Raw genomic sequence first — 27,033 nt, 5'->3', positions numbered from 1 at the left:
TAAACAAACACAGTTCGTATTTTCAGTTCTTACAAAAAAATGTAATGAGTCAACAAGTTTGTGCCTGCCATCTGTTTCATCAAACACAAAAAAAAATCCGACACAAGAACCTTGTCATTCGATGGCATCAACGGTTGGTCAAAACAAAGCACAAAAAAAGAAATCACAAAATAATTTACAAGCAGTTTATTAAAGGATAGTGCATCTCGACAACCAATTCGTGACTTTGCTTTTGGGTGAATCGCTGGCTCGTAGCTGATGAACATTTCTTGTCAATTGATTATTTTCCTGAAAATATTTGGCAAAAAATTAACTGATAAGCAAAAACAATGGAAAAATCCTAACTTTTAGGTGGGATCTCGTGGCTTATAAGTTGTGTCACGCGCATAACCACTGGTCTATATGATATGACCTATCAACACACGATCTAGTCAACCTAATGAACTCAATTTAGAACTGTGGAGGTAATGTTGAATATCAGGCCAGTCTATTGACTCAACTTGCGATAACACCCCCACAGAAATTGTTGTTTTTTTTGTATTTTCTTTCTTTTTCTTTTTTTTAAGCATCGATCTTGGTTGCTAGTACAAAGGTGAACATAACACATGCAGAGAGGAATAAATGTTTTGAAGAATCCAATTACTGATATAATTTGAGCTAATCATAATTTAGATGATTGCATTCTCTCTGAAAGACTTTCCTTACTTTTAGGAGTTGCTGTAGGCTACATATTAAAGCTGAAAAATAAACGAAACATACTCAATGTACAAGTAAATATATACGAAACATACTAAAACATACTCGTAGTTAAAGCTGTATACGCTCAATGCTTGATATATACTCTATTTGCATGTAATTTTTCATTTGAATTTCAGACAGAAAACTTGTTTATTGTTCCTCCTTTATAATTTTGACGTTTTTATCATCATTCCTCAGCAATTCGAGTATGATAGTAAAAAAGTCGCATTAATAATAACAAATAAACAAACTACTGACTTGAAAAAAAGAAGTGGTTAGCGGTTTTTGAAAAAAAACATCAATACAAGCAAAATAAGACAATCGCAACACAATTAATAACGAAAGATCATCGTTGGATATCTTTGAAGAATGTTTTGTGTAAATCCTAGAAGTCAATATTTTCCAATTATTTAAACCAAGACAAATCAAAGAAAAATTTTCTGTTAAAAACTAAATTTAACAGCCCGTTTCGCTACTTAAGCAACTACTTCCATTTCCTTTACAAGAAATTATAATCACTGGTATCAAATTTGAATTTCCCCAAGAGTGGCTGGGGGTCATCATTTTCAACTTGATCAAATTGTATTGTAATCACAGCAAAGGTTTATTGATCCTGCAGATGATTACCTTAGTTGGCATGTTTTTAATATTTGTTTTTGAAGCGGAAGGGCTTCAACGGCCTATTAGTAGTCTCTTGGAGCTCCTGAGCGCGATCCTACGCGTCGGTATTACTTACAAAAAGATCAAACAGTAAGATAAACTAACAATTTCATCAGTATTATTGATCAAAATTTATTATTAAAGGTAACACTAATATGCAGATCAATCAGTCAAGCAGTAAGGATCTACATGCACCAGTGCATTCGTCCCAAATGTATTCCAGCGGTTAACCACATTAGACGGATGCTTATTATTCAATATAGATAAGCAGAATTCCATAGCACTACGGGTACTAATAGCCACGTAATCAATACAATTTTTGAGTTAAAAGAGGATTAAACACCAGGAAACAAAATAAGCCTCTCGAGTGATAAACTTACAATACATAGGAGGGATCATCATAAAAAAAAGAGAAAAACTTTAAATTTGCTGATAACCAAAATTTTGGCTGATATATAACATACAATGAAAAGAAGAAAATGTAAAGATGAATTAATACCATTTTCTTTTCAGTTTTCAACTTGATATCCCTGGCCAAGGTAATGAAAGCGTTTTCCACATTAATTGATGCTTTGGCAGATGTTTCCATGAATCGAATTCCATATTCTAACGCTAGTTGCTCCCCTCTTTCCTTTGATACCTATAATAAAACTAAAGTAAAAGGAAGAAAGAAAAAATCAGGAGGCATACTAAGAAAAACGTGCTTATGATCAAAAGCAGGCAAAATATTTTCCCTTTGACTATTTAAAAACTTATTTTCGCTTATTTTTTAATTTCAAAGTTCGTAAGGGGATATTACATAAATTTTGCATTGTATAACTTTTGGTGTTTTCGTACAAGCCATTCAGAAGTCAGTTTGGCCAAGTCCACAAGCTAAACAGTGAGTAAAATCCAAAAAGCCCATCAGTTGCCATTGTCATTCAGAAAGTGCCTGCGTGTGCTTATGTGCTTGAGCATGGAGAACGGATTTAATTTTTTTTAGTGAAAAGTTCTTAATTTGATCCAAATACCAAAGTCATATTCATTCTTAGCAAGAAAGATGACTCCAAGACTACAAATTCCGTTTTCTTGTAAAAAAAAAATATTTTGACTGAGCTATATCTAAAGGAAGACCTTACTTCATTGATTGATCTTCATTTAAACTTGTTTACTTGTGAAACTAAATGAGCTGCAGGTAAGAGATATATCACGTAAATAAGATCAAAGCCAGAGCCGTATTTAACTTCGTATCACCCCCAGGCCAAATGTTGTGGCGCCCTACTTGATAATTTTTTCTATAAAGTTGAATGATATTTGAAACCACAATTGAAGTTAAAATGATTTAAGTAATTTATTCAATGTTGAATAACCACTTATAAAAAATTATTTCTAAGTGATAAAAGTGTCAAGTTATCAACTTTCTAAAAATTTCAAAACTTCCAAAAATCTTCCTTGTAGAATCCTCAATTGTGGTACACTGAGGCAACAGATTAGATCGAACTTATTGTAAATACGACACTGATCATATTTACACACACGTCTGACCCTTGGGAGAGGAATAGTAAATCACTGCATTCTAAAGCCACCATTTCTCAATTTTCAAGTTAGTCCTTTGGATCAATCTTAAGGTGGATTGCCCCTCTCTGTGTGAAGCTTTTTTCAGAGACCATTCAGAGCAAAAAATGAAATTAACCTGAAACTCACGACCTATATACAAGTTACCCAGGACCACCAACAGGATTTCCAGGTCCACATACGATGCCATCAGGTTCACTGAGTAAATTTTTTAACAAAGCTTTCACTGTATATCTTTGTTATCACATATAGCTGATCGATGGCAAAAAGGAAAAAATAAAAGAAAACTAGAAATATGCAACAGAAGCAAAATATCACTGGATGATGGTGAAACAATTGTTTCTTTGTCTTACCACGTATTACAAAAATAGGAGTTTGGTTTTTGGATTGGAGACATCTAATTAATTCACAACCAATTCAAAAATAATTATTGTTTTAATTTAAGTGGAAAGCCAGCAGAAATGCTGGCTTTCCACAAATGCAAATGATGGCATATTCCATTTATGGAAAAATTGCAGGAAAATAATTTTTGAAATTGCTGATGATGTCTTAGGCAAGAAAGTTAGGGACGCAGTTAGGAGTATTAGTGAAAATGCTTTATGCTTAATAGAGAGGAGGCGGGACATGTACAGGAGTTATATGAGTGATAGATGACATGAAAATATGAGGAGTGTAAAGAAAGTAGAGAAAGCATTAAAATATGAACTAAGGAGGTGTGAAGTGGAGGCCATGGATAAAATTGCCGAGGATCTGGAAGATGCAGCTAGACGTCATAATCGTAAAATATTTTACGGGCATGTCAATAAATTGACAGGGAGTAGTCAATCTGGACTTTGTCCCAGTTAAAGATAGGAACGGGGCCACAATTAGTGATAAGGAAAGAGTTAAGGAGTGGTGGGCAGAACATTTTAAGAAGGTGCTAAACTAGGATAGAATTACAGGAAAAGATATAGAGGAAAATGAAGAAGTTTTTGACACCTTGGATGTGAAGGAAGATTTATTTTATAAGGAAAATTACTGAAAGGGTACTTGCTAATTAAATGAATCACACTCAAGAATTACGCTATGTAAGATCTGTTGAAGAACCGGTTCGACTAATGGTTAAGGGTGACAAAATCCATTAGACTTATATAATTTGGGCTATATATTTGCACATTAGGGGGATGGGGGTAAAGTATATCGGGTCTTCATGCAAAATGTGTCACCTACGATTATTCTGCATGAAATAAGAACTGTTTTCTAATTTCATGCTATCCAAATACATTAACCCCCCCCCCACTAATATGCAAATATATAGCCCAGATTATATAAGTCCAATGTATTCAATAGATCTTACGTAGCATAATTCTTGAGTGTGTTTCGTTTAACTAACAAGTATCAGTGAAAATACTAAAAGGCTTAAAAATAACAGGTCCCCAGGTGCTGAAAGTGTGGTAAATGAGTCTCTTAAATACGGTGGCTATAAATATAATGTAGAGAGAAGGGGCGATCACCCTGGGCCCGATTACGGTTATCAGCGGCCGTATGTATATATTTAGCTTTTTTCTCTCTTTTTTTTTGTCTCCTTCCACCTACTTGGGCCTTGGGTTTTGACTGTGTTTGACTCTATCATCAGATGGAAGAAATTTTTTAAACTGTGGGTTTCAGGACAAGAAACATATTTAACAATAAAGTGGTTTCTACCTAAAATCTGTAAGACTAACCAATTGCCTACTTGTGAACCACAGCTGCAGACTGAAAAATTTAAACACGTTAATCGGATTATTAGAAGACTGAAAAACTAAGCAACATCATACCTGTCGACGGTCATTCATATCACATTTATTTCCTAAAATCATTTTTTCTACGTCTGAAGAGGCATGTTCTTCAATGTTACGGACCCAGTTCTTAATGTTTTCAAAGCTTCTCTCGTTGGTAATATCGTAGACTAGCATGATACCCATTGCACCTCTGTAATAGGCCGTTGTTATTGTTCTGAATCTCTCCTGTCCTGCTGTGTCCCTAGAAAAAGAAATAAACGTTCGAAATCAAAAATTTATAACACTGCATTTTCTTAGTTGAAACGCGTTATAATTAATTCTTCTTCGATGCCGAAGTAAATTAAATCAGTAAAGCAAACAACAGAAAAAGAACATATTGTTGGTTTTGACTATACCTAACTATTTACGACTTAATGGAAGCATTCTCTGGCTAAGTCTAGGGCATTACTCCCTATTTTTCAAATTTTGTTAGATATTTAATAAAGTTCGTGGGCTAATGCAGCAATATTAATATCTATCCAAAGGGAAATATGCAGTTTTGACGTCCATCATCCAATGATTCCTACCTAAAGAGTATCTTCAGTGACTTAAAACATCTGTGCTTGGCGATTCAATATGGGATATGAAGAATCATTTTAGACTTTACAAGACCTGACATGTCTAGAAACTTTGACTTGAAATATGCCCCAAAGCCATCTTAAGGTAAAACTGCAGATAAGGAATCTTTCAATAACGTTTCAAACCGTTGAATTGAAAAAAATGAAACTTCCAGACATTAGTTAGAGCCGAAAGTGAACCCCGGGAAGGTATTTTCAAGTCCAAAAGAATTTCATTTGCAAAATTCCTCAAACGCTAGACAAAGCTGGTGATTTTTTTTTAAACCAACACCAGTTTTAATTCTTCCGCCAGTTTCTCCCACACTTTACTCCTGCCATTTTTCAGAAGAAGAGACTACAGTTTAGACATGTTAAACAAGGGCGTAATTTTCAATCGGGGAGGGGGGGGGGAACTGCCCTCCAGAGCAGACTTCCCCCCCCCCCAGCAGAAATTTATTTTCAAAAAATCTGCAAAAAATCTTGTCAAAATAAAGATAAGCCAACATAACTCAAGTATCTAGAGAAACAAGTCAGTTTTCTTTAGAATATCTTTATCTCTATGGTATTGTCTGACTTATTTTTCAGTTTTCACTGTGCCTTTCACTTGATTTGGAAAAATTGGCTCCAACTTTGCCCCCCCCCCCCCGAATTTTGACAAAATTACGCCATTGGTTTTAAATACTTCGGTTGTTACGCACAACATAGCTTTCATTTCTTAAAGAAACCTCCTAAAGATAACTAGGCTTATGTTGTCAGGCAACATAATCTTTTAAGTGCTACAAAAACTTTTAATCGGCTTCACCGACAAGCGTGTTGCAGGAGCAACACGGTCATTTACTTCTTTGGTAGTTTTCAACCCGTCAAAACTCTAAAATAGGTACATATCCAGAAGTTGTCCATAAAAAAAAAAAAAAAAAAAAAAAAAAACACGCACCAAAATAACAACCACCAAATACACCGTTCTTTGTTTCCTGATCCCCAATCAATGGTGTTACTTTTACGTTGCTGAGTCTAAAAAGACAAAACAAAAAAAAATTAGTTATTGTTCCCTATGCAATTATTAATGATAAAAGCGATCTGACTGTAAGTGTTTGCCTATTATTAAGTGATTGCCAAATCAACAATTCACTAGTAAAAGCAATACTACGACATTGAGTAAATTGAGTTGCATTATTACTTATTACGTAGGCATCTGCAAGAGGACAAGTTTCCCAACCCTAAAATGTATCAGTAAGGAATAAAAGATAGATAGCTAGATTTATTCAAGAATAAATTTCAACAGTACTAGAAAATGCCTCATCAAATTCTCAATGCAAGGCTTTATGGCCGGGAATAGAAACAAAAAAAAACCCACCCAAATTGAAACAGAAATGACAAGAGCAACAGATTACCAACCGAAACCAAGCCAGAACGATGTGCCATACGTAATAAACAACACCAACATATATTTCCACACATTTATCCAGAAAACCTCCACACTCGGGAATTACGATAAAATAAATAATAATAATAATTAATAAAGAAAAAAAAATGGAAATTTTTTTTCCAGAAATCATTAAAATGCCCCCCCCCCCCCAGAAATACAATCCTCCCAAACCTCAATCAGAGACAACACTGTAGTGTTACCTATAGTTAAAAGGCTCATTCAAAAGGAAATTAAAAAGTCTAGCGTCCTTTTTAAGTCCAAAGTGATCATAAAGCAATCAGCCCCCCACCACGCGCTTTTTCCCCAAAGACATCCGATCAAAATTTTGATATACTGTAGCCATTTTGTTCAAAATAATCCAAAGGTCCAATACTTATGCCTCTGGGGTTGACATAATCACCACAATCCCCAGGGCAAGGACTGTAAGTTCTGGAAGTTGTCCATTGTTTACATATAAGGTTTTTCTATAGAGAAAAGGGGGCATGGTTGATCCAGGGTCTCCAAAAAGGCTTAGGGTATTAAGGTGAAACACTAAGGAAATGTTGAGAGGGATTTCAAACAAAACACTATGTGTATGCTTGTTGTTAAAATGCCCTAGCAGCAATATCTAAGGAACGGTTTTCAGTATATGTTGAGAGAGATATTGAAAAGTGATTGGAGAGCAACCAGTCCATCACTCTTTTTAGATAACCTCCTCCCCTTACCACTGATTAATATTTTGAAAAAGCTATTTTGCTCAAAATGGCCAAAAGATCTGTCATTTTTTTCATTATTATTATCAGATGCTAAGTTGAGTTTCATTTTCTATTGGTTTCCCAGAATCCTTGCAATAAATAACCTTTTATATGACGTTTAACAACAAACATGAGTAGTTCGTTTTTAATTTGAAAAAGAGGGGGTATTTACATAAGTAGGCTATATTTAACTGATAAGTCGTCACTCCTTGAGGGAGGAGGCCCTGCTACAGATGGGCTAGCTATTTTAGCCTATTGGGAAAAGGGGTTCTTTTCAATTCAATCCAATTAATATTAAAGAGATAAAAAACACAACTAATATTTTTACAAGGTTTGGTAATTAACTTTATGAATATGCAGTAATGCTTTACTTTTCTTTAAAAACCTATTTTTGGAAAATATTTTTCAAATTAATGTATAAAGCATCTGTTTTGTACAGAGAATCTATATAATTTTGGTCCCTTGGCCCTGGGGCTGGTCCTTATTACGTTTCCCCTTGGGGTATATTTTTTTTTACTTTTTAACCATTCCAATTGAATTTGTTAATTTTAAATTTTGATCCGAAACCATATAGGGGTCTGGGGAACCCTGCGGGCGAATGAAGCATTGATGGGAATCAGTTTGTTTTCCAATTGGTTTTGAACCTTGGAAAAAAAAACTAAATATCAGAATTGGCAATCAAACGAGCAGACTCCTGTACTTTTTACAACCATATGTTCTATGTGATGACCCATGGGACAAATAATAGAATATTTTGGACACACATCACTCTTTACAAAGCAAATGCTATTGCATTCACAATAAAATGACTAAAAATAACTTACCATATCTGCAGCTTTATCCTTTTCCCATCTATTTCTATTGTCCTTATTTTGAAATCAATGCCTGGAAGAATAACAATATAAGCCCAAATTAACCTGCTTTGTGTTTTTAATCGAAACCAAAAAATTATTCTGTTCAAAATTGTTAATAATTATTCTTAAAGTTACCTATCTATTCAACAGGTAGACAGTGAGGTGGAAACGGGAGGAAAATGAAATCAAGGGAAACTCATTTTCCGGCAGTAATTTTCCTTTTTTATTGGAAGAGGGTTCTTTAAAAAAAATTGCAAGAACCGCAAATCCCTGTATTTACGGGTGGCCAAAATGATCATGACACTAATATACAAGTTATTTGTGGCCATGTCCACCAGCGGGAATTTAAGGTTTCTTTGCTCCAACAGCTAATAGGTCCCAATGCTTAGATTCTAGACCCAGTTATAAATCCAGGTTTTTAATTCATAATGCAGTTAATTAACAATAAAACAGGGGAAAATAAGCCCATATTTTAAAACAAAAATCAAGTCAAACCTTATTGTTTAAGAATGAATAAACGAGAAGTCAAAGGAGCACTTAGTTGACTTCCCAAAATATTTCTTGGCCCAATAGATCTGAGTAGTTTTAAAGTAAATTTAAAATTTTTGGATCATCCTCAAAAATCTACTATTTACAAGATTTTTACCCTATAGACTTTAGCAAAAGTTTCTGTCATAAAGGAAGATTTAAATGAAATAGGAATTTCCAGGGAGGGTCTAAAAGGGAGGCTTTGAATAGAATGGGATGGAGGAGGAGGGTGCGTAGCTGTGTTGGCCTCAGGCGGCTTGGTGCTGCGATGAGTTGTTAGTAGTAGTAGTAGTTTCCCCTATAATGTGTATATTGATGTCCATTTCAACCTAGCAGTTAATGTTAGACTACTGTTTTTTATTCCAAAATACTTTCTGAAACTGAAATGGCCTAATTTGCAGGGAATTGATTCTAGTCTTTGCAGGTAATAAAACCTCTTATCATATTATGTAAATAATCTCCTGAACAGTACCAAACCTGAGGAACAGCTACACAACCTGAGCACCAGAGAGAGGGCACCAAACCTCCGACACTAATGGTTACATTTCTATTATTTAAACTATAACAATTAAATACAACATATTAAAAATAAGAACATGCACTACAATTGTGTCTCAAAAAAAAGAAAAAAAGCCTGTTTTTTATAGAATTTCACAAATTCCACAATGAAATCCAGATAACGTTTTCTTTATCTATATTTTTGATGCATTTGAGTAAAGACAAATGCTGTACCCAAGAACGTTAAGACCTTTTTACTCAAATTAATCACAACAGGACCCAGAGGTTTTTAACTTTATATACGGATATGTTTTTATTGCAGAAATTTTAGGGTTTGTCTTTGTCTGGATAATCTCTAATCATGCTCAAAAGAATTTAGCTCACTTCATCATCTGTAAAATCAAAAAAATGGACTTGTTGCTATTTGCATGATGAACATAATCATATTAGACATTATTATGATGTGTTTTTTGTCGTTTTTGATTTTCCTTTTCTTTACATGTTTTCTTTAATTTATCGTAGTTGGAGTATTTTTTTTCTACTGTCTTAGTTAAAACATTATACCCATTTTTCTTTATTTTAATTTCGTTTTAATAAAGGGAGGGAGGAAGAATTTACAGGAAAAATTTTCCACAGAGAGGAGGATTTCCAGCAAGATTTGAAAAACGATTAGAAATAAAAAAAAAAGTCTTTTTCAAATGAAAGTAGGACTAAAAAAAATTTTCAGGCAGAATTGTCTGCACGAAATTTTTTTAGGGTAATTTTCAGCAGGGATTGAATTTTGTGGAGGAAGAGGGATCTTACATGGGAGGAACTTTCCAAGGAGGAATTTTCGTGGGGGCGGGATTTTCCATGAAGGGAAGAGCCAGGCTTGCCGGCATTATTTGAAAAACAATCAGAAAATAAATGAAAAGATTGATTTTTCAATTTAAAGTAAAGAACAACATTAAAACTTAAACAAAAAGAAACTATTATGTATATGAGGGGGGAGACCCTGTCCTCAATACCTTGCTCTTGACGCTAAATTTTGACTTTTTATCCCAATTTTTTAAATAATTGTATTTGTTATTGGGAAGAACAGATATTTTTCAAGAGGGGGGAATTTTGTGTTTGGGAGATTTTCCAAGGGGAGTATTTTCTGTGGGGATGGAATTCTCAAAATGGGAACTTTTAAAGAGATACTTTACACTAAGGAATTTATCAGAATCCCTATACAGAATTCTCTTTATTTGACTTACTTTCTCTTTGCCAATTCAATTTTACCTGTGGAGATATACCAGAGAAACTGCACAGGGAAAATTTCCAAAGAGGTTGAAATGATTTGGGGAAACTTTCCATGGGGGAGGGGATTTTCCGCGGGAGAAATTCTCCACGGGGAGTTTTTCACAGGAGAAACTTCCTATTAGGGCATTGGGAGGGCAAAGTTTCCAGGAAAATTTTCCACAGATATAGGATTTCCGGGATGATTTGAAAAATGACAAAAAAGAAAACGACCCCTTTTTTCACGTGAAAGCAGGCTAAAAACAATATTCCAGGCGGTATTGTCAGCAAAAAACTTTCTGGCAGGAATTTTCAGCAGGGATGGAATTGTCTGGGGGAAGAAGGATCTTATGCAGGGGAAACTTTCCAAGGAGGAATTTTCATGAGGATGGGATTTTCCATGGAGGGGAGAGGCAGAATTTCTGACATTATTTGAAAAACGATTAGAAAAAAAACTATTTTTTCAACTAAGAGTAAGGAACAACATTAAAACTTAAAATGGACAGAAATTTTCCTGTATACAAAGGGGGATGTGCCCTCCTAAACACGGGCGTCGTTTGGGGGAGGCAATGGGATGCAGTTGCCCCCCTATAATGTAGAGACTAAAATTATTATATATCCCATGGCCCTTCACTATCCAGATATGGACCCCTCTTGCCCCTCAATAAAAATGCTAGAGATTCGCCCCTGCTCCTAAATACCTCGCTCTTTATGCTAACTTTTGACTTTTGTCACACTTTTTTAAGAACAACTCCTGAAAGACAAAAAACTCTGGCGGGAATAGCAAAGTATTAAGGAGGTGTTACTCCTTCACATACTAAATAGTTTCCATTCTCTAAAGTTTTAATGTTGCTCCTTGCTGTCACTTGAATTTCTTTTATTTATTTATTTAATCACTGAAAGGCCCAACCAATTCTCAGGGGAAAATATTGACATGTTACTGATTTTGGATAACCAAAAATAGCCAGTAGTTAATTTTTCTTTATCCCAAGCTCAAGTAATTCTAAATCAAATGCTCAAAACGAGCAGAAATTAACGTAATTTGGGCTCAAAACCCCTATGCCTTCCCAAGGCCAGAACATACTTTGCACTTTACTGAAAAAAATATAAATGTTTTTAATTTTATAACTTCAATAAATCAAATAATACTAACATTTTGATTACTAAATATCAGTATATGTATATTAAACTGACAATGCACATTCATTTGCATTTTTTTTCCGTAAAGTGCAAATTATGTTCTGGCCTTGGGAAGGCATAGGGGTTTCTGCTCGTTTTGAGTTTCACTCGGTTATTTATTGTAATTTCTGTTCGTTTTGTGTTTCATTTATTTATCGATGCTGATTTCTGGTAGTTTCTCGCTTGGTAGATTATTTGATTTGATTTTTGCTCATTTTTTGTTTAATGGGGTTCTTTACTTATCTTTGAAAAACTAATTTTGTGGGAAAAGTTTTTTTAATTAATTTCTGTTTGTTTTATATTGAAATAGTCTTTTCACAGAAAAAGAAAATAATACTTTAAACCTTTTTTTTTTAGACTTTAAGGTTTGGCCTGCTATTTGTATGCTGGAGAAAAATTTTCAGCAATTTTTAACAATTTAACTTTAAATCTTTTCGTTATTTTTAAGAATTTACAGTTTGGTCTGATAATTGTATGCTGGAGAAAAATTTTCAGCAATTTTTAACAACAGACACCCTCTTAAAAATCTGGACACAAATAGTAGTGTTTAATTTAGTTTCATACCTCCTCTAGTTGACCTGAAATGGAAAACTTGATACCATTTGCAAAAAAATCTGTTTACATTATTTGATATCTAGGATATAGTCACACTATTCGGATTTGGTTGCATTTTAATAGCAGAAGCAGCCCCGAAAGTTTGAACATAATACCCTCAGTCGTTCTTGGGATACATCTGAGATGCCTTATTGGGAATTAGCATTAACACAGTGCATTTTGATTTAATCTTCTGGCAACATTTAGTTTGAAGCCCTTTTTGAAATTTCTATAACAACTTTCTATATAAACTTTAAATGCCCCCAGGCCATGAATTACAACCCCTGCACTGAGGGCTCTGAGGGGGGTTATCATCCTAAAAGACCTTATTTCAAGAACTTTCAACTACGTTGAACAAAATAGATATCTCAAAATTTTGATTGGATGGGTTTGGGAAAATGGAGGGGCTTTAGTCGCTCTCCAATCACTTTCAACTATTAAAAAAGGCACTAGCCCTTTCCATTTCCAGTTGAATGAGCCCTTTTGAAGTTTCTACGCTTTCAATAAAAACCTTATACGCCCCCAGGGATTAACTTACAACCCTTACCCTGAGGGTTATGGGGGGGGGGGTTGTCAACCTTAATAACTTAATTTCAAAAGCTTTAAACAAATTTGAATAAAATGGCTATCTAGAGAATTGTCTGGATGTGTTGGGGGAAAAGATGGGCAGGAGAGAGGGGTTGGTTGCCCTCAAATCACTTTTGACTATTAAAAAGGGCACTATCCCTTTGAATTTCCAATTGAATGAGCCCTTTTTCAAATTTCTATGACAAAGATATCAATAAAAACCTTCTGTGCCTTCAGGGCATAACTTATAACCCTTGGCCTGAAGACTTTGGGGGAAGTGTCCTGCTCAAAGGTATAATTTCCTGAACTTTGAACTGCATGGAACAAAATGGCTATCTAAAAATCTTTATTGGATGTGTTAGGAAAAATGGTGGGCGTAAGAGGGATGTTAGTCACTCTCCAATCACTTTCAACTATTAAAAAAGGCACTAGCCCTTTCAATTTCCAATTGAATAAGCCCTTTTGAAGTTTCTACGCTTTCAATAAAAACTTTATACGCCCCCAGGGCATAATTAACAACCCTTGCCCTGGGGGCTAAGGGAGGGTTGTCATCCTCAAAGACCTAATTTCCAGAACTTAAAACTTACATTGAATAAAATGACTATCTCAAAGTTTTGATTAGATGTGTTTGGGGAAAAGGTGGGCGTGATAGGTGGGTTAGTTGCCCTCTAATCACTTTCGACTATTAAAAAGAGCACCAGCCCTTTGAATTTCCAATTGAATGAGCCTTTTTTAAAGTTTCTACAACAACACCTTCTATTAAAAAACCTTATATGCCCCCAGGGCATAATTTACAACCCTTGCCCTAAGGGCTGAGGGGGCCTGTCCTCAAGAACATAATTTCTATCTGGAAATCAACTATGCTGAACAAAATGGCTATTTCAAAATCTTGATTGGATGTGTTTCGGGAAATGGTGGGCGTAGAAGGGGTGAGTCACCTTCCAATCACTTTTGAATATTAAAAAGGGCACAAGCCACTCCAATTTCCAATTGAATGAGCGCTTTTCGAGGTTTCTATGACAACTTCTTTGATACGAAGTGCCCTGCTCTAAAGGATAAAATTAATAAATAATACATTGTGCCAACATTGTTCTTATATGCCACCGGGGCATAACTTAAAACACTTTCCCTGAGAGTTGTGGGGGAGTGTCCTCCTCTTTACTTAGTCCCTGTTTCTTGTCTTGTTCTCGAGTGTCCCCGTTCTGTACTTAGGCAGCGCGATCGCGCTGCCTATGATTTATACAACAAATTTATATATAAACCTTATATGCCCCCAGGGCATTACTTACAGCCCTTGCACTGAGGGCTCTGAGGGGGTTATCTTCCTAAAAGACCTGTTTTCCAGAACGATCAACTATGATGAACAAATGGATATCTCAAAATTTTGATTGGATGTGTTTTGGAAAATGGTGGGTGTGAGAGGGGCATTATTTACTGTCCAATCACTTTCAACTATTAAAAAAGTCACTAGCCCTTTCAATTTCCAATTGAATGAGCTTTTGAAGATTCTATGACAACGCTTTCAAGAAAAACTTTATTTGCCCCAGGGCATAACTTACAACCATTGCCCTGAGGGCTGTGGGGGAGGGGTTGTCATCCTTAAAGACCTAATTTCCAAAACTTTCAACTAAGTTGAATAAAATGGCTATCTAAAAATTTTGATTGGATGTGTTTTGCAGAATGATGGGTGTGAGGAGGGGGGGGCTAGTTGCCTTCCGATCACTTTCGACTATTATTAAGGGCACTAGCCCTTTGAAGCCTTTGGAAGTTTCTATGACAACGCTTTCAATAAAAACTTTATATGCCCCATGGCATAACTTACAACCCTTGCCCTGAGGGCTGTGGGGGAGGGGTTGTCATCCTTAAAGACCTAATTTCCCAAACTTTCAACTACATTGAATAAAATGGCTATCTAAAATTTTTCATTGGATGTGTTTTGCGGAATGATGGGTGTGAGGGGGGGGGGGGCTAGTTGCCTTCCGATCACTTTCGACTATTATAAAGGGCACTAGCCCTTTGAATTTCCAATCGAATGAGCCCCTCTTAGAGTTTGTATGACAACGCCTTCTATAAAAACTTTATATGCCCCCAGGGCATAACTTAAAACCCTTGCCCTGAGGGTTGTGGGGGAGTGTCCACCTCAAAAATATATTTTCTATCTGGAAATCAACGATGCTGAACAAAATGACCGTCTTGAAATTTTGACTGGATGTGTTTGGAGAAATGATGGGCGTGGGGGGGGGGGGGCTAGTTGCCTCCAATCACTTTCGATTACTGAAAAGGGCACTAGCCCTTTGAATTTCCAATCAAATGAACATTTTTTGAAGTTTCTATGACAACGCCTTCTATAAAAACCTTATATGCCCCCAGGGCATAAATTAAAACCCTTGCCTTGAGGGTGAGGGGGAGTGTCCTCCTCAAAAACATATTTTCTATCTGGAAATCAACTATGCTGAACAAAATTGCAATCTAAAAATTTTAATTGGATGTGTTTCTGGGAATGATGGGCGTAGGAGGGGGGCTAGTTGCCCTCCAATCACTTTCGAACATTAAAAAGGGTATTAGCCCTTCGAATTTCCAATCGAATGAGCCTGTTTTGAAGTTTATACGACAACACCTTCTATAAAAACCTTTTATGACCCCAGGGCATAACTTAAAACTCTTGCCCTGAGGGCTGTAGGGGAGTCTCCTCATCAAAAACATATTTTCTATTTGGAAATCAGCTACGCTGAACAAAATGGCTATCTCAAATTTTTGTTTGGAGGTGTCTGGGAGAATGATGGGTGTGGGGGAGGGGGGGCTAGTTGCCCTCCAATCACTTTTGACTATTAAAAAGGGCACTATAACTCTCAATTTCCAATCGAATGACCCCCTTTTGAAGTTTCTACGACGACCCCTTCCATATGAAGTGCCCTGCTCTAAAGGACAAAAAAATAAATAGTAAATTGTGCCAACATCGTTCTTATATGCCCTCAGGGCATAACTTAAAACCCTTGCCCCGAGGGTTGTGAGGGAGTGTCCTCCTTAAAAACATATTTTCTATCTGGAAATAAACTATGCTGAACAAAATGGCTATCTCAAAATTTTTATTGGATGTGTTTGGGGGAATGATGGGCGTGGGGGGGGGGGGGGCTAGTTGCTCACCAATAACTTTAGACCATTAAAAAGGGCAATAGCACCTCGAAATTCCAAACGAATGAGCCCTTTTAGAAGTTTCTACGACAACTCCTTTGATACGAAGTGCCCGGGTATGGAGAAAAAAAATAAATAAACACATTGTGCCCACATTGCTCTTTACTTAGGCAGCGCTAGCACACTGCCTATGATTAAAACGGTGCATTATATGACAGATCACCTCCTCTGTTCATCCATATCAGATTTAAATGTTTGAATTCAAATTTCTGAAAATTTAAAGATTAAAATTTTTTTTAATTAAAAATCTATCACAGCCTGAAACCCTAAGAAATTAAATAACCAATCTATACCTATCAAATAAAAAAAAAACACACATAATTATTTGTTTTTTAAGGAGTATTTTGAGTCATATAGCCTACTTAATTTGAAGCGCACACCTACATGCATCTTTACCAGAGTTTATATTTGTCTGACAATTTTGGTCTTTATTTGAATATTTAAGGATGAATAGAAGAGGAAATACTAACGAAGAGCTCTAGACTGACAGGACTAGCCATTATCACATTCAGGGAAATATTGAGGTAGACATCAACCATGTAATAAATAGATATGACAGGAGTAGAAATAAAAAATAGAGTTTTTCTTATAAAATTGTGAATTCTAAAATTTAAGCAACATTTATCAAACTTGAAAAAGTGGAAAAATACACTAGGCTACATTAGTATGAAAAGTGAAATTCTGATTAGTAAATTTTTGAGATTTTGTTAAAGTGGACACTGTTTATAAAACACTATTTTTAAAAAGAAATAATGATTAGTTAATGTTTTATTGCCTAAACTTAAAACCCTTGTTTTAAATGTCTTCTATGTATTTCGATCTCTTTGTTCTATGTTTCTTGTTACACCCCCAAACAAACTAGTATTTAATGTTTAATCTTTTACACATACAATTGTATCTTCATCCCCATTTCCTACTCTTCATTGCCATCATAATGATTTAGCAATGCCACATAGTTAGGTATTAATTATCGTATTTTTTTTGTAGATGGTGAACAGCTCTTTGTTATGGTGGAGCAACTTTTACAACTAACTATTTTTTGTACCAAGATTTTTGCATCATTTTAATTTTAACAGGTTTATTATAACTTTCATCTTCACCAAATTTTATATTACATTTAAAACCATTTTCAATACCTACTTACAACATATAATATCAAAATTCCCTCCAAATTACTTGTATTTCTTTGTTTGCAAGTTTATCAGAGCAACCCATTATGCACCCTTACTAAAAAAAAAAAAAAAAAAAAAAAAAAAAAAAAAAAAAAAAAAAAAAAAAATCTTGGATCCACCCCTGACTGGTGTGTTCACCTTATTGGTAGGTCAGCAATATAAACCAGGGGTGGATCCAGGATTTTCTTTGGGGGGAGGGGGGGGGGTGCATAATAGGTTGCTTTGATGAACTTACAAACAAAGAAATACCCACAATTTAAAGGGAACCTCAACAATTATACTTCGTAGGTAGGTAGTGAAAATTGTCTGACATTGAATATAAAATCTGTTGAGGGTTAAAGTTCTAATAAATCTTTTGAAATTAAAATAATATAAAATATTGATCCAAAAATAGTAACTTATAAAAATCCCCCCACCATAAAAAAAATATAAAAAGCTGTTCACCATCTTTTGAAAAAAATGATGTTTAATATTTTCTACATAATTTTTTCTTTTGAACTTCTGACCTCTATAGCAAGCGAGTTTAGCTTTTTATTGTCAAAAAAAATAAGGTCTTGAACCATCTTTTGGGGTCATGCATTCTTTGTGACAATTTGTATAGGTCAAACCATTTAGCATGTTGCCTAACTTTGTAACTATGATAGTAATGAAGAGTAGGAAATGAGGATAAAGATACAACTTGTATATTTGTAAAAGATATACTAAACATTAAATAATAGTTCTTTTAGGGGCACAATAAGAAAAACAGAGCATAGGGATTGAAATGCATAGAAGACATTCAAAACAAAGGTTTTAAGTATAGGCAATAAAGAATTAACTAATCACTATTTCTTTTTAAAAATAGTGTCTTAATAAACAGTGTCAACTTTGACGAAATCTCAAAAATTTACTGACCTAGTTTTAATTTTCGTAACAACGTAGCGTATCTTTCCACTTTTTAAAGTTCGATATATTTTGCTTAAATTACAGAATTCACTATTTTATAAGAAAAAGTCTATTTCCCTATTTCTACTCCCACCATATCTATTTATTACATGGTTGGTGTCTACCTCAAAATTTTGGTGAACATTTATAATATCTAGTCCTGTCAGTTAAGAGCTCTTTGTTAGTATGTCCTCTTCTGTTCATCCTAAAATATTCTAATAAAGACCAAAATCGCCAGAAAAATATGAACCCCAATAAAGATGCATGTAGGTATGTGCTTCAAACTAAGTATACGAGTTGAAATAATCCTTAAAAAACAAATAATTATGTGTTTGTTATTTTTGTGTTTGATAGGTATAGAGGTGATTTAAATTCTCAGGGTTTGAAGCTGTGGTAGATTTTTAATTACTTTTTTCTAATCTTGACATTTTCAGAAATAGAATTCAAATGTTTAAATCTCAATATGTCTGTTGAGCACAAAAATAAAATTTGACTCAGATTTAGCACCAAGTAAGAGAATTGTCCTGTAAAAATTTTGATTCGTGAACAACTAATTGTGGAAATATGATTAGAGGGCATGTATCAAAATAAGTATAAAAATCCTCAACAGTATATATAGCATACAAAATTTATGGACAAATATATGCAACCCCTATACAAAAACATAACTAAATTTTATGACTGTTTGGTATTGAGAAGGTGAGAAATTCTGAAGTAACATTGTAGTTATATTCCGTTTCAATGGTCAACTCAAGTTGTGTGAATTTCTCCTTTTTTTCAATATTTTATTAGTAAATATTTGAAAGAAAATTGATGCCATTCTACAGATTCAAGATGAGAATTCAGAGACCCATCTATACCAGCTAAATAAAAAAAATAAACACATAATTATTTGCCTTCTTTTATAAACAATTTTTTTTAATCTATTCTTCTTAAATGATTACTTGGGACTTTGAAGAAGTATTTTGACTCTTATGCTTAGTTTTAAGTATATACTTATACAGACCTTTATTAAAGTTCTAAAAATTTGGACTTTATTTTAATGTTTTAGGATGAACAGAGGAGGTGATATGTCATATAGTGCAGAGCTTTAATTGGAGGAAAATACTCAACCAAAGAAAGAAGCAAGTAAATCAATATTTCTCTGCTCTTATAGCAAACGTTGACCAACTACCAAACAAAATTAATGAGCTGAAATCTTTGATATATGCAAATGATTATGATGTAATACTTCTTACTGAGGTGCATCCCAAGAATTCAAGAAACCAGCTTCTAGATTCACATGTCAGTTTGCAAGGCTACCATAAAGTATCCAACTTGTCATCCAATTATTGCCATCAGGGAACACTAACACTGGTCAAAACCTCTTTCACTGTCACCCCAATTAGCTACTCTACTGGATGCGCCCCTATGCTGAAACAATTTCCTTTGATATTTTAGTTACTGAGAATAAATGCCACCCTCCTGTCAGAATTGGCTGTGTATACAGAAGTCCATCTTTGCCATCACCAGAGGAAACAGGTAGGAAACTAGCAGAGCTCATCTGCAAGATTACAGACAGCCACCATGGGGACCTACTAAGTGCAGGTGACCATCAACCTGCCTAACATAACCTGAAAAGACCAGTTTCCCTCTTTATCTTCTGGTCCTACAAGCCCAATAATTGACATTGTTCATGATGTTCTTCTCCACCAAATTGTCAACCAGCCAACATATTTTAGGTATGGTCAGCAGCCAAGCCTTCTTGATTGGATATTTCTCCAAAGACCAGAAGCTCTGCTGTCCACCTCATACATGCCCCCAATTGGGAAGAGTGACCATGTGGATACACATATTAGAACAACTTTCCTCAGAACAACAAATTACAACATCAAGAAGACCTTCATTAATTATGAGAAGATTCAAATTGATCTTGGCAGTGTTGCATGGGATGATGTCTGGCCCTTTACCTTCCCCACCAAACTGTAATATAAAAGCCCCAGTGGAGAGCACCACGGTATCATTTACAGAGGTCCTTAAATGTTTATAAAAGTTGAATCCTAACAAGTCACCAGGACCTGATAATATACATCATAGGCTACTAAAATAAATTGCAGAAGTGATAGCAGATCCCCTGACAAGAATCTCCCACACATCACTTACCACCATAGAGCTCCCAGCAGACTGGAAAGTAGCCAACATAACTCCAGTATTCAAAACAGGTGACCACACCAAGCCTGAGAATTATCAACCTATCAGCTTAACCTTATTTGTGCTTAAGATGCTTTAACGCATAGTCAATGATTCATTTCTCGAACATTTAACCACAAACAAAATCTTGTAACCCAAGCAGCATGGACTCCAGTCAGGAAAATTGACTAAACCAAACTTGTTGGAACCATTTAAGATAATTACAAACATGATTGACCAAGGACATCCAGCTGACCAACTGCTGCGAGGCTTTGCTCATGCCTTTGACAATGTGGCCCCTATTTCAATGGTCTCGAAATTATCGGCTGTTGGTACCAATACATCCCTGATAGGCTGGCTGCAGAATTTCACCACTAATCGCAAGCAGAAAGTCCGTTTATTTGAGACAGGTGGCCAGCCAATCTACTCTGATAAGGCCATAGTAATGAGTGGGGTACTGCATGGAACTGTATTAGGCCCAACACTTTTCCTTAATTATATTAATGCTATTTTCAATCATGTGGATAACAAATATGCGTGTGTTTGATTATGATCCAAATTTTTTGGCATTGCTAAACCATATAAACTTCAACAAGGTCTAGACAGGTTACAGAATTGTACTTAAGGCTGGTTTCTCAAATTCAATACAAGCAAATGCTGTGCTTTACACCTTGGAACTAATAACTCCATGGCTACATACTTAATTTTAAATCTAATCATTAATAGAAAGGACCATCTAGTGAAAAAAGACAATGAAAGGGACCTTGGTGTGATTGTTGATGAGGGGTTGAGGTCCAGCATGTTGTCTCCCAAGCAAACTGTACCCTTGGCCTATTAAAAAGGATCATCAGTAGCCAAGAGGCAACAATATTCATAAATCTTTTTAAGGCTCTTGTTACATGCCATCTTGATTTTGGCAAGTGCCTGTCTGGTACTTCTTACTGGAAAGATGTTAGGCTTGTTGAAAATGTCCAGAGGCAGGCAACAAAGTGCATGAAAAGCCTAAAGTCAGCTTCATATGAGGAATGTCTCAAGCAGCTCAAGCTACCTACCCTTGCCTACAGAGACATGCATAGTGGATATGATGCTGACTTATAAACTCCAAAAGGATAACTCCATCATCTTCAAGGATGACCACAGTACCAGCCATCATCTCACAAGAGGACATTTAAAGAAGCTACCAAAATTAAGCTCCAGATCAAGAATCTGTCAACTTTAATTTTCAGTAAGAGTAATTAACCAGTGGAACAAATTGAGGGACTCAACCACAGTTTATATAATTAGGCAGTAAGTTTACTGCAGATGATTTCTGGCTCTTCATTCTTGGTGCAAACAAAAAGCTCCTCCCACTTATTTATGCATTAGCGGGTTAGTGTGTATGTGTCAATCAATGAAAAATGGTTAGAAATTGCATTATATATATATTATATATATATATATATATATATATATATATATATATATATATATATATATATATATATATATATATATCAGTGCATACAAACAGCTTCTCTCATTTGATCTGCCATTAGCAGTCCAATTACCCTGGAACACATATTTTGGCAGAAACTTTCTCAAAATGCCTTTAAAACCAATTCAAGACTTCAAAACCTACTTGTAATTCCTATAAACATCTGAACTAATTATATATATATATATATATATATATATATATATATATATATATATATATATATATATATATATATATATATCAGTGCATACAAACAGCCCCTCTCATTTGCTCTGCCATCAGCAGTCCAATTACCCTGGAACATGTATTTTGGCAGAAACTTTCTCAAAATGCCTTTGAAACCAACTTGAGACTTTGAAACCTAATTTTAATTCCTAAAAACATTTAATAATAACATTGCACAACTAATTACCAATTTTCATATATGTATTGGAATAAATTAATTTAAAATTAGTTTCTTCAAAATTAGTGTTCCAATGTTGAAGCCAAGTTTGGCATTCAAGAGAGATCTGACTTGTCTACCCATGAAAAGATCTAATGTCACTTATGTTTATATGTTCTCTGGAGCACTTGCACCTCGGTCCGGGTTTTTATAATGGGTGAGAAAGAGAAAGATCATACTGCTATTATATATACTGTAGACTCTACTGTCAGCACTCCTTCCATCTGGTCTTTCAAACAACAACTTGACAGGAAGTGGGAGAAAAAGCAGTGGAGGTTCAATTTGGAGTCATCAACTAAAGAGCACTACAGGTCCAGAGGACCTTAAAGCTCTCAAATGGATTAAGGTGATAGGCAGTAAAGTGGCAACCATTTGATCACACAAAATCCAAAAACTTAAATTAGTAAATTTTGCACTTCTTATACATTTACTTTCTATTATAAAAAATCCCCTAAAAAACAACAATGTTGTAAAAACCACCCCACTCAGCAAAAAAAGCAAACCCAAAAATCAAAACAGACAGCCAAAAAACTAATGATATCAATTTCTATGCCTTAGTGCCATAGCAAGACTCAAAAACAAATTTTTGACAGTAAAAAGAAATAAATATTTTGCTTTGTCAGCCCTGTTGTGACAGCACAAATCTGAAATATCATTTCAACAACCTAAAGAGGTTAGGATTTTAAATTTCCCCTTCTTGTTATTACAAAATGAAGTTTTTTGCCTCTCTGGTGGCGTTTGTGGTAATACAGACTGATTCCCTTGATAAACCTAAATTTAATTAAATACTTTTTGGCAGTATGTGCCATTAGTAAAATCTAACAGAGACCACACAAAGTAACTAAAATCTTGTTTCAAACTTGTTTACAAAAAGAACAGTCTTAATAATCAAATCTTAACTATTAAAAACCAATTACAAAAACAATAGCTTTTGTCCCAAACCAGAGCAAGCTGTCCCAACCACAAATCTGCCACTATGTTAGTGGGGGGGGGGTCCCTCTGCCCCCCTCTCTCCTGGATCCACCACTGCTATAAACTGCACCAAATTCACCCTAATCCTTAGAAATCAGAAATGGTAAACATAATTGCTCAGAAATAGCTTCCTAATCTTCAAGATAGCAAGAAGCTCCTGAACTAGAATACTAGAAGTATGTACTGTTATTTAGTATGTACTTTTTCAAATGTCATGGTTGCTTGGTAAATATATACCAAATCATATTATTGAGTTAGGAATAAAGTGAATACATCATTTGATGCCTTTTTTTAAGCTGATTACAAATATAATAATCATTTCTATCAGAAATGAATTTCAGCCCCCCTATACATGCCAATTCAGGGTATATATTTCTACATTAGGGGATGGGGGGTAAAGTTTAAACTTATCTCTCATTGACATCACAACCTAAATTTGCCCCCACCCCCTCTAGTGTAGAAACATATACTCTGATTTGGCATTTTTAGGGGGGGGGGGCTGAAATTTATTTCCGGTTAAAAATGTTGTTATATTCGTAATAATCATAAAAAAGGCAGTAAAATTCTACTTTAGCTACTTTTGACTATCTTGGCAAGGGGTTAGGTTAAGAAAATGAAACTTTCAGGGATGGGTCTAAGGGCTAAAGTATGTCCTGGGAAGATATTTTGAAGTACCCACCTCCACTCCTTCTCCCTCTAGACGGTCCTGACCTTTGATGACCTTTAAAAATATGTGAGTTATAGAAGTGAAACCTAGCAAAATAGATCTTCTGCTTAAATGAAGTACAACAAAATTGTTTTCAGCTTCACAACTTTGCTCAATCCCAATTTATAAGGTTTTAAAGATATGCAAATAAATTTCCTAAATTTTGGAAATAAACTATTTATATCTCTTAAAATTCTGATCAAATATTTGAAATTGCATTTTCAGAGCTAATGCCAGAGAAAAAGAAACTGATAACTGAAAATAAAGTTATAATGTTGTTTTTTCAAAATTTCAATGGGTACAGACCAGTCATATAGGCAAATTTCAGGACACTGTAGAGGGAGAAGGAGTGGAGGTAGGTACTTCAAAATACCTTCCTAGGATATACTTTGGCCTGTAGACCCATCCCTGAAAGTCTCATTTTCTTAACCTAACCCCTTCCCAAGATAGCCAAAAGTAGCTAAAGTAGAATTTTACCCAAATGGTGTATTCTCTTTATTCCTAACTCAATAGTATGATTTGGTATATATTTACCAGTTGTTTTTCTGACAATGTGCTAGGCCTATATCCCCCTGATGGTAAAAATATAGCCTAAGCATATTTATTGTAGGCTCTTTACTAAAACAAATTTCTGTAATTTTGTTTTGTCTGTTTGTTTAGCATGTTTTCTTAGTAGGTGAAACCCCCCTAAATATTTAATTAAAAATAATTTTTGCTTAAATTTAAATGTTGAAAAAAGACATTTTCCAAGATTGTAGTCAGCCAATCCAAACAAATCTATCAAAAAAAACTACACCAGATCCAGGTTAGGCACCTGTTGTTGATGTTTAGAGAAGATACACTTTAACAAGAAATTTTGTCCAAGACTCAGAACTGGGGGACTGAGCCTAGGCTAACCTACCCAATTCAAGAGCAAGATGTACCAACCTATGGTAGATATGAATGTGGAATTAAATGCATCTTCAGAAAATCGAAACAGAATGCATGTCTTCCCCACGCCTGAATCACCAATTAATAGTAGCTTAAATAAGTGGTCATATGTTTTGGCCATGTTTCTATTTTGAATGTGACCAAACCCAGCTTTTCACTTTTATCAATTTTAAGATTCTAATTGGGTAAGTCAGATATAAAGAAACTAAATTAATATAGATAGCATTGCATATCAGTTTAAAGCATTTACGTAGCAGGGTTGCCGACTGCCAACGTCTCAAGAGTGCAAATCGACCCAGACAGAGAGACTTGGCTCAAAAAGAGTGCAAGTGAAAGTCGGCAGCCGCTGAGCGCGAAGCCCCTATTATTGTAGTGATCTCTCTTTTACTTAGTAAAAATCCTTGAAATGGCTTATAATTATACCGAAATAGCACGAATTGCATTTTCAAAAACTAAAGCCAATGAAAAGAGGACCAAAACTCAAAAGTGAGGTAAAATATTTATTGCCAGAATTAATACAGATTCAAACCTGTATAGAAAGTATGCTTGGCTTTCACCATCTGCAAAATCCGTCATGTATACAATCGTCAAAGAAAGGGTAGATCCTTTGTTTTAAGAACTGTAGCTACGCTCTTGGTTGCGCCAAACATCTTTTAACTTCGTTCATTAAATTTGAATTTTCACTTCCCATGTTTCCAATTGTTATTTTGGCTAATTTACTTCTTCTTCAATGGTCGTTGGAAATGCTTGAAAGACGACTGGAAGTATCTACTGTTGTATCTCTTGGACTCAAATAATTTAATTTGAAGTTTTTAATTACGCTAGTACTTTTTTTATAATCATTTCCTAAGATTGCAAAAAAGAGGGATTTTCACTAAAAATTGACAGAAAGGGTACTTTTTCCATCTGTGGAGAGCAATGAGGCAAAAAAGAGTGTAAAAATTAAGAAAGTGCGCAAGTTTGCAACCCTAGTGCTGAATCTAAATTCAGATTTACCTATGACACTTAAGTAACACTGGGTGTCACACCTCAAATATATAAGAACTCTTCAACTATAAATTTATATAAACTTATTAATGTAATAAGTATCACAAGAGGTGATGGCAGTTTTCACACCTCACTTTTTATTGATTTTTAATGCTTTTATAGGAAATGCTCTAAAGTACCTTAGGTTATCATAATTTCTGCTTGCAGCAGGCTAATGATTTTTCCCTGCAGATAGATACTAGCGACACTAATTACAGGTGAATCGATGAATCATTGGGTTTTCAATTATACTTCTGTTTTAGGTTAATAAACTCTAAATTGTTAAATAAAAGAATTGAAAACTGATATCATATCTTCCCTGACTGGATTTCCGAGGCTGAAAGCTCCATCGAAGAAAAAGTGGCTATGCTGCTGTTTCAAACAGACCCTTTGGATGAGTGTATTTTATACCAGGTGGGGTATTTAACAGCGGAAGGGGGATCAGGGAATGTTTTTCTTGTGACTTGGCTTTTTTAGTATTGATCAAGTCCCGTCGTTTACATCTATAGTAAAAGTTTTGGACGCATAAATGATTTTTACTGTTTCGACTACTTTATCTGATAAGGGTGCACATAAGGGTGAAATATTCACCTATAATTGTGCTACTGCTACAACACTATTGTAAAAAGATCCACTATTCCTCTTATAGATTACATCTAGTGGATTGGTATGCCGTTTACTACCACTAGTTCGAGTTTGTCAGCACAATATTGGCAAAAGGACACAATTTGGTCATGCGAAGATTGTTATAAACTATGTATAATAGACATGCTCTGACCAAACTCTACCCTAGTTTTTGTGACCACTCTATAGTTTATTTTTTTGCCCCCCCCCCAGTTATTCCATATACGCCATTTTGATAGCCTGGGAGCACATAGTCTTTTGACTTACCTAGCTACTTATACGTGAATTGATTGTAAGTTCCATAGGGATTTCTAGTGCAAAAACGTTTATTTGGATCGGATAAAAAACCTTTCAGCCTCCCCGTCTTCACATTAAATTTGAGGTCTACCTGTCCCCTCTCCACCCCAATACTCCCCGAAATTACAATTTGAACTATACAGAGGGGTGGTGG

General features: G+C 35.0%; 1 protein-coding gene across 1 annotated transcript; it reads right to left on the bottom strand.

The window, feature by feature from the left end:
* Rab8 (RAS oncogene family member Rab8) lies at window positions 1-25,108 on the bottom strand. Its single transcript, XM_089094622.1, has 5 exons — window positions 24,930-25,108; window positions 8,293-8,353; window positions 4,749-4,953; window positions 1,898-2,038; window positions 1-288 (listed from the first exon to the last, which is right to left on the bottom strand). Exons 1-5 carry the CDS (start codon window positions 25,051-25,053, stop codon window positions 190-192), a joined length of 630 nt encoding a protein of 209 aa, XP_088950748.1. The 5' UTR covers window positions 25,054-25,108; the 3' UTR covers window positions 1-189.
* Between the last annotated feature and the right edge of the window lie 1,925 nt (window positions 25,109-27,033).

This window comes from Artemia sp. Qi Xiang Cuo, chromosome 9 (assembly GCF_049724085.1).
Source record: "Artemia sp. Qi Xiang Cuo chromosome 9, ASM4972408v1, whole genome shotgun sequence".
NCBI lineage: Eukaryota > Metazoa > Arthropoda > Branchiopoda > Anostraca > Artemiidae > Artemia > Artemia sp. Qi Xiang Cuo.
This window is presented reverse-complemented; position numbering and strand designations above follow the sequence as displayed.

Coding starts and splice junctions, on each gene's coding strand:
- Rab8 (XM_089094622.1), bottom strand. CDS start 25,053: ATGGCCAAAACATATGACCACTTATTTAAGCTACTATTAATTGGTGAT. Junction 2,039..4,748: donor ATATGAATGACCGTCGACAG/GTATGATGTTGC, acceptor GTTTTATTATAG/GTATCAAAGGAAAGAGGGGA. Junction 289..1,897: donor TGAAAACTGAAAAGAAAATG/GTATTAATTCAT, acceptor AAATATTTTCAG/GAAAATAATCAATTGACAAG.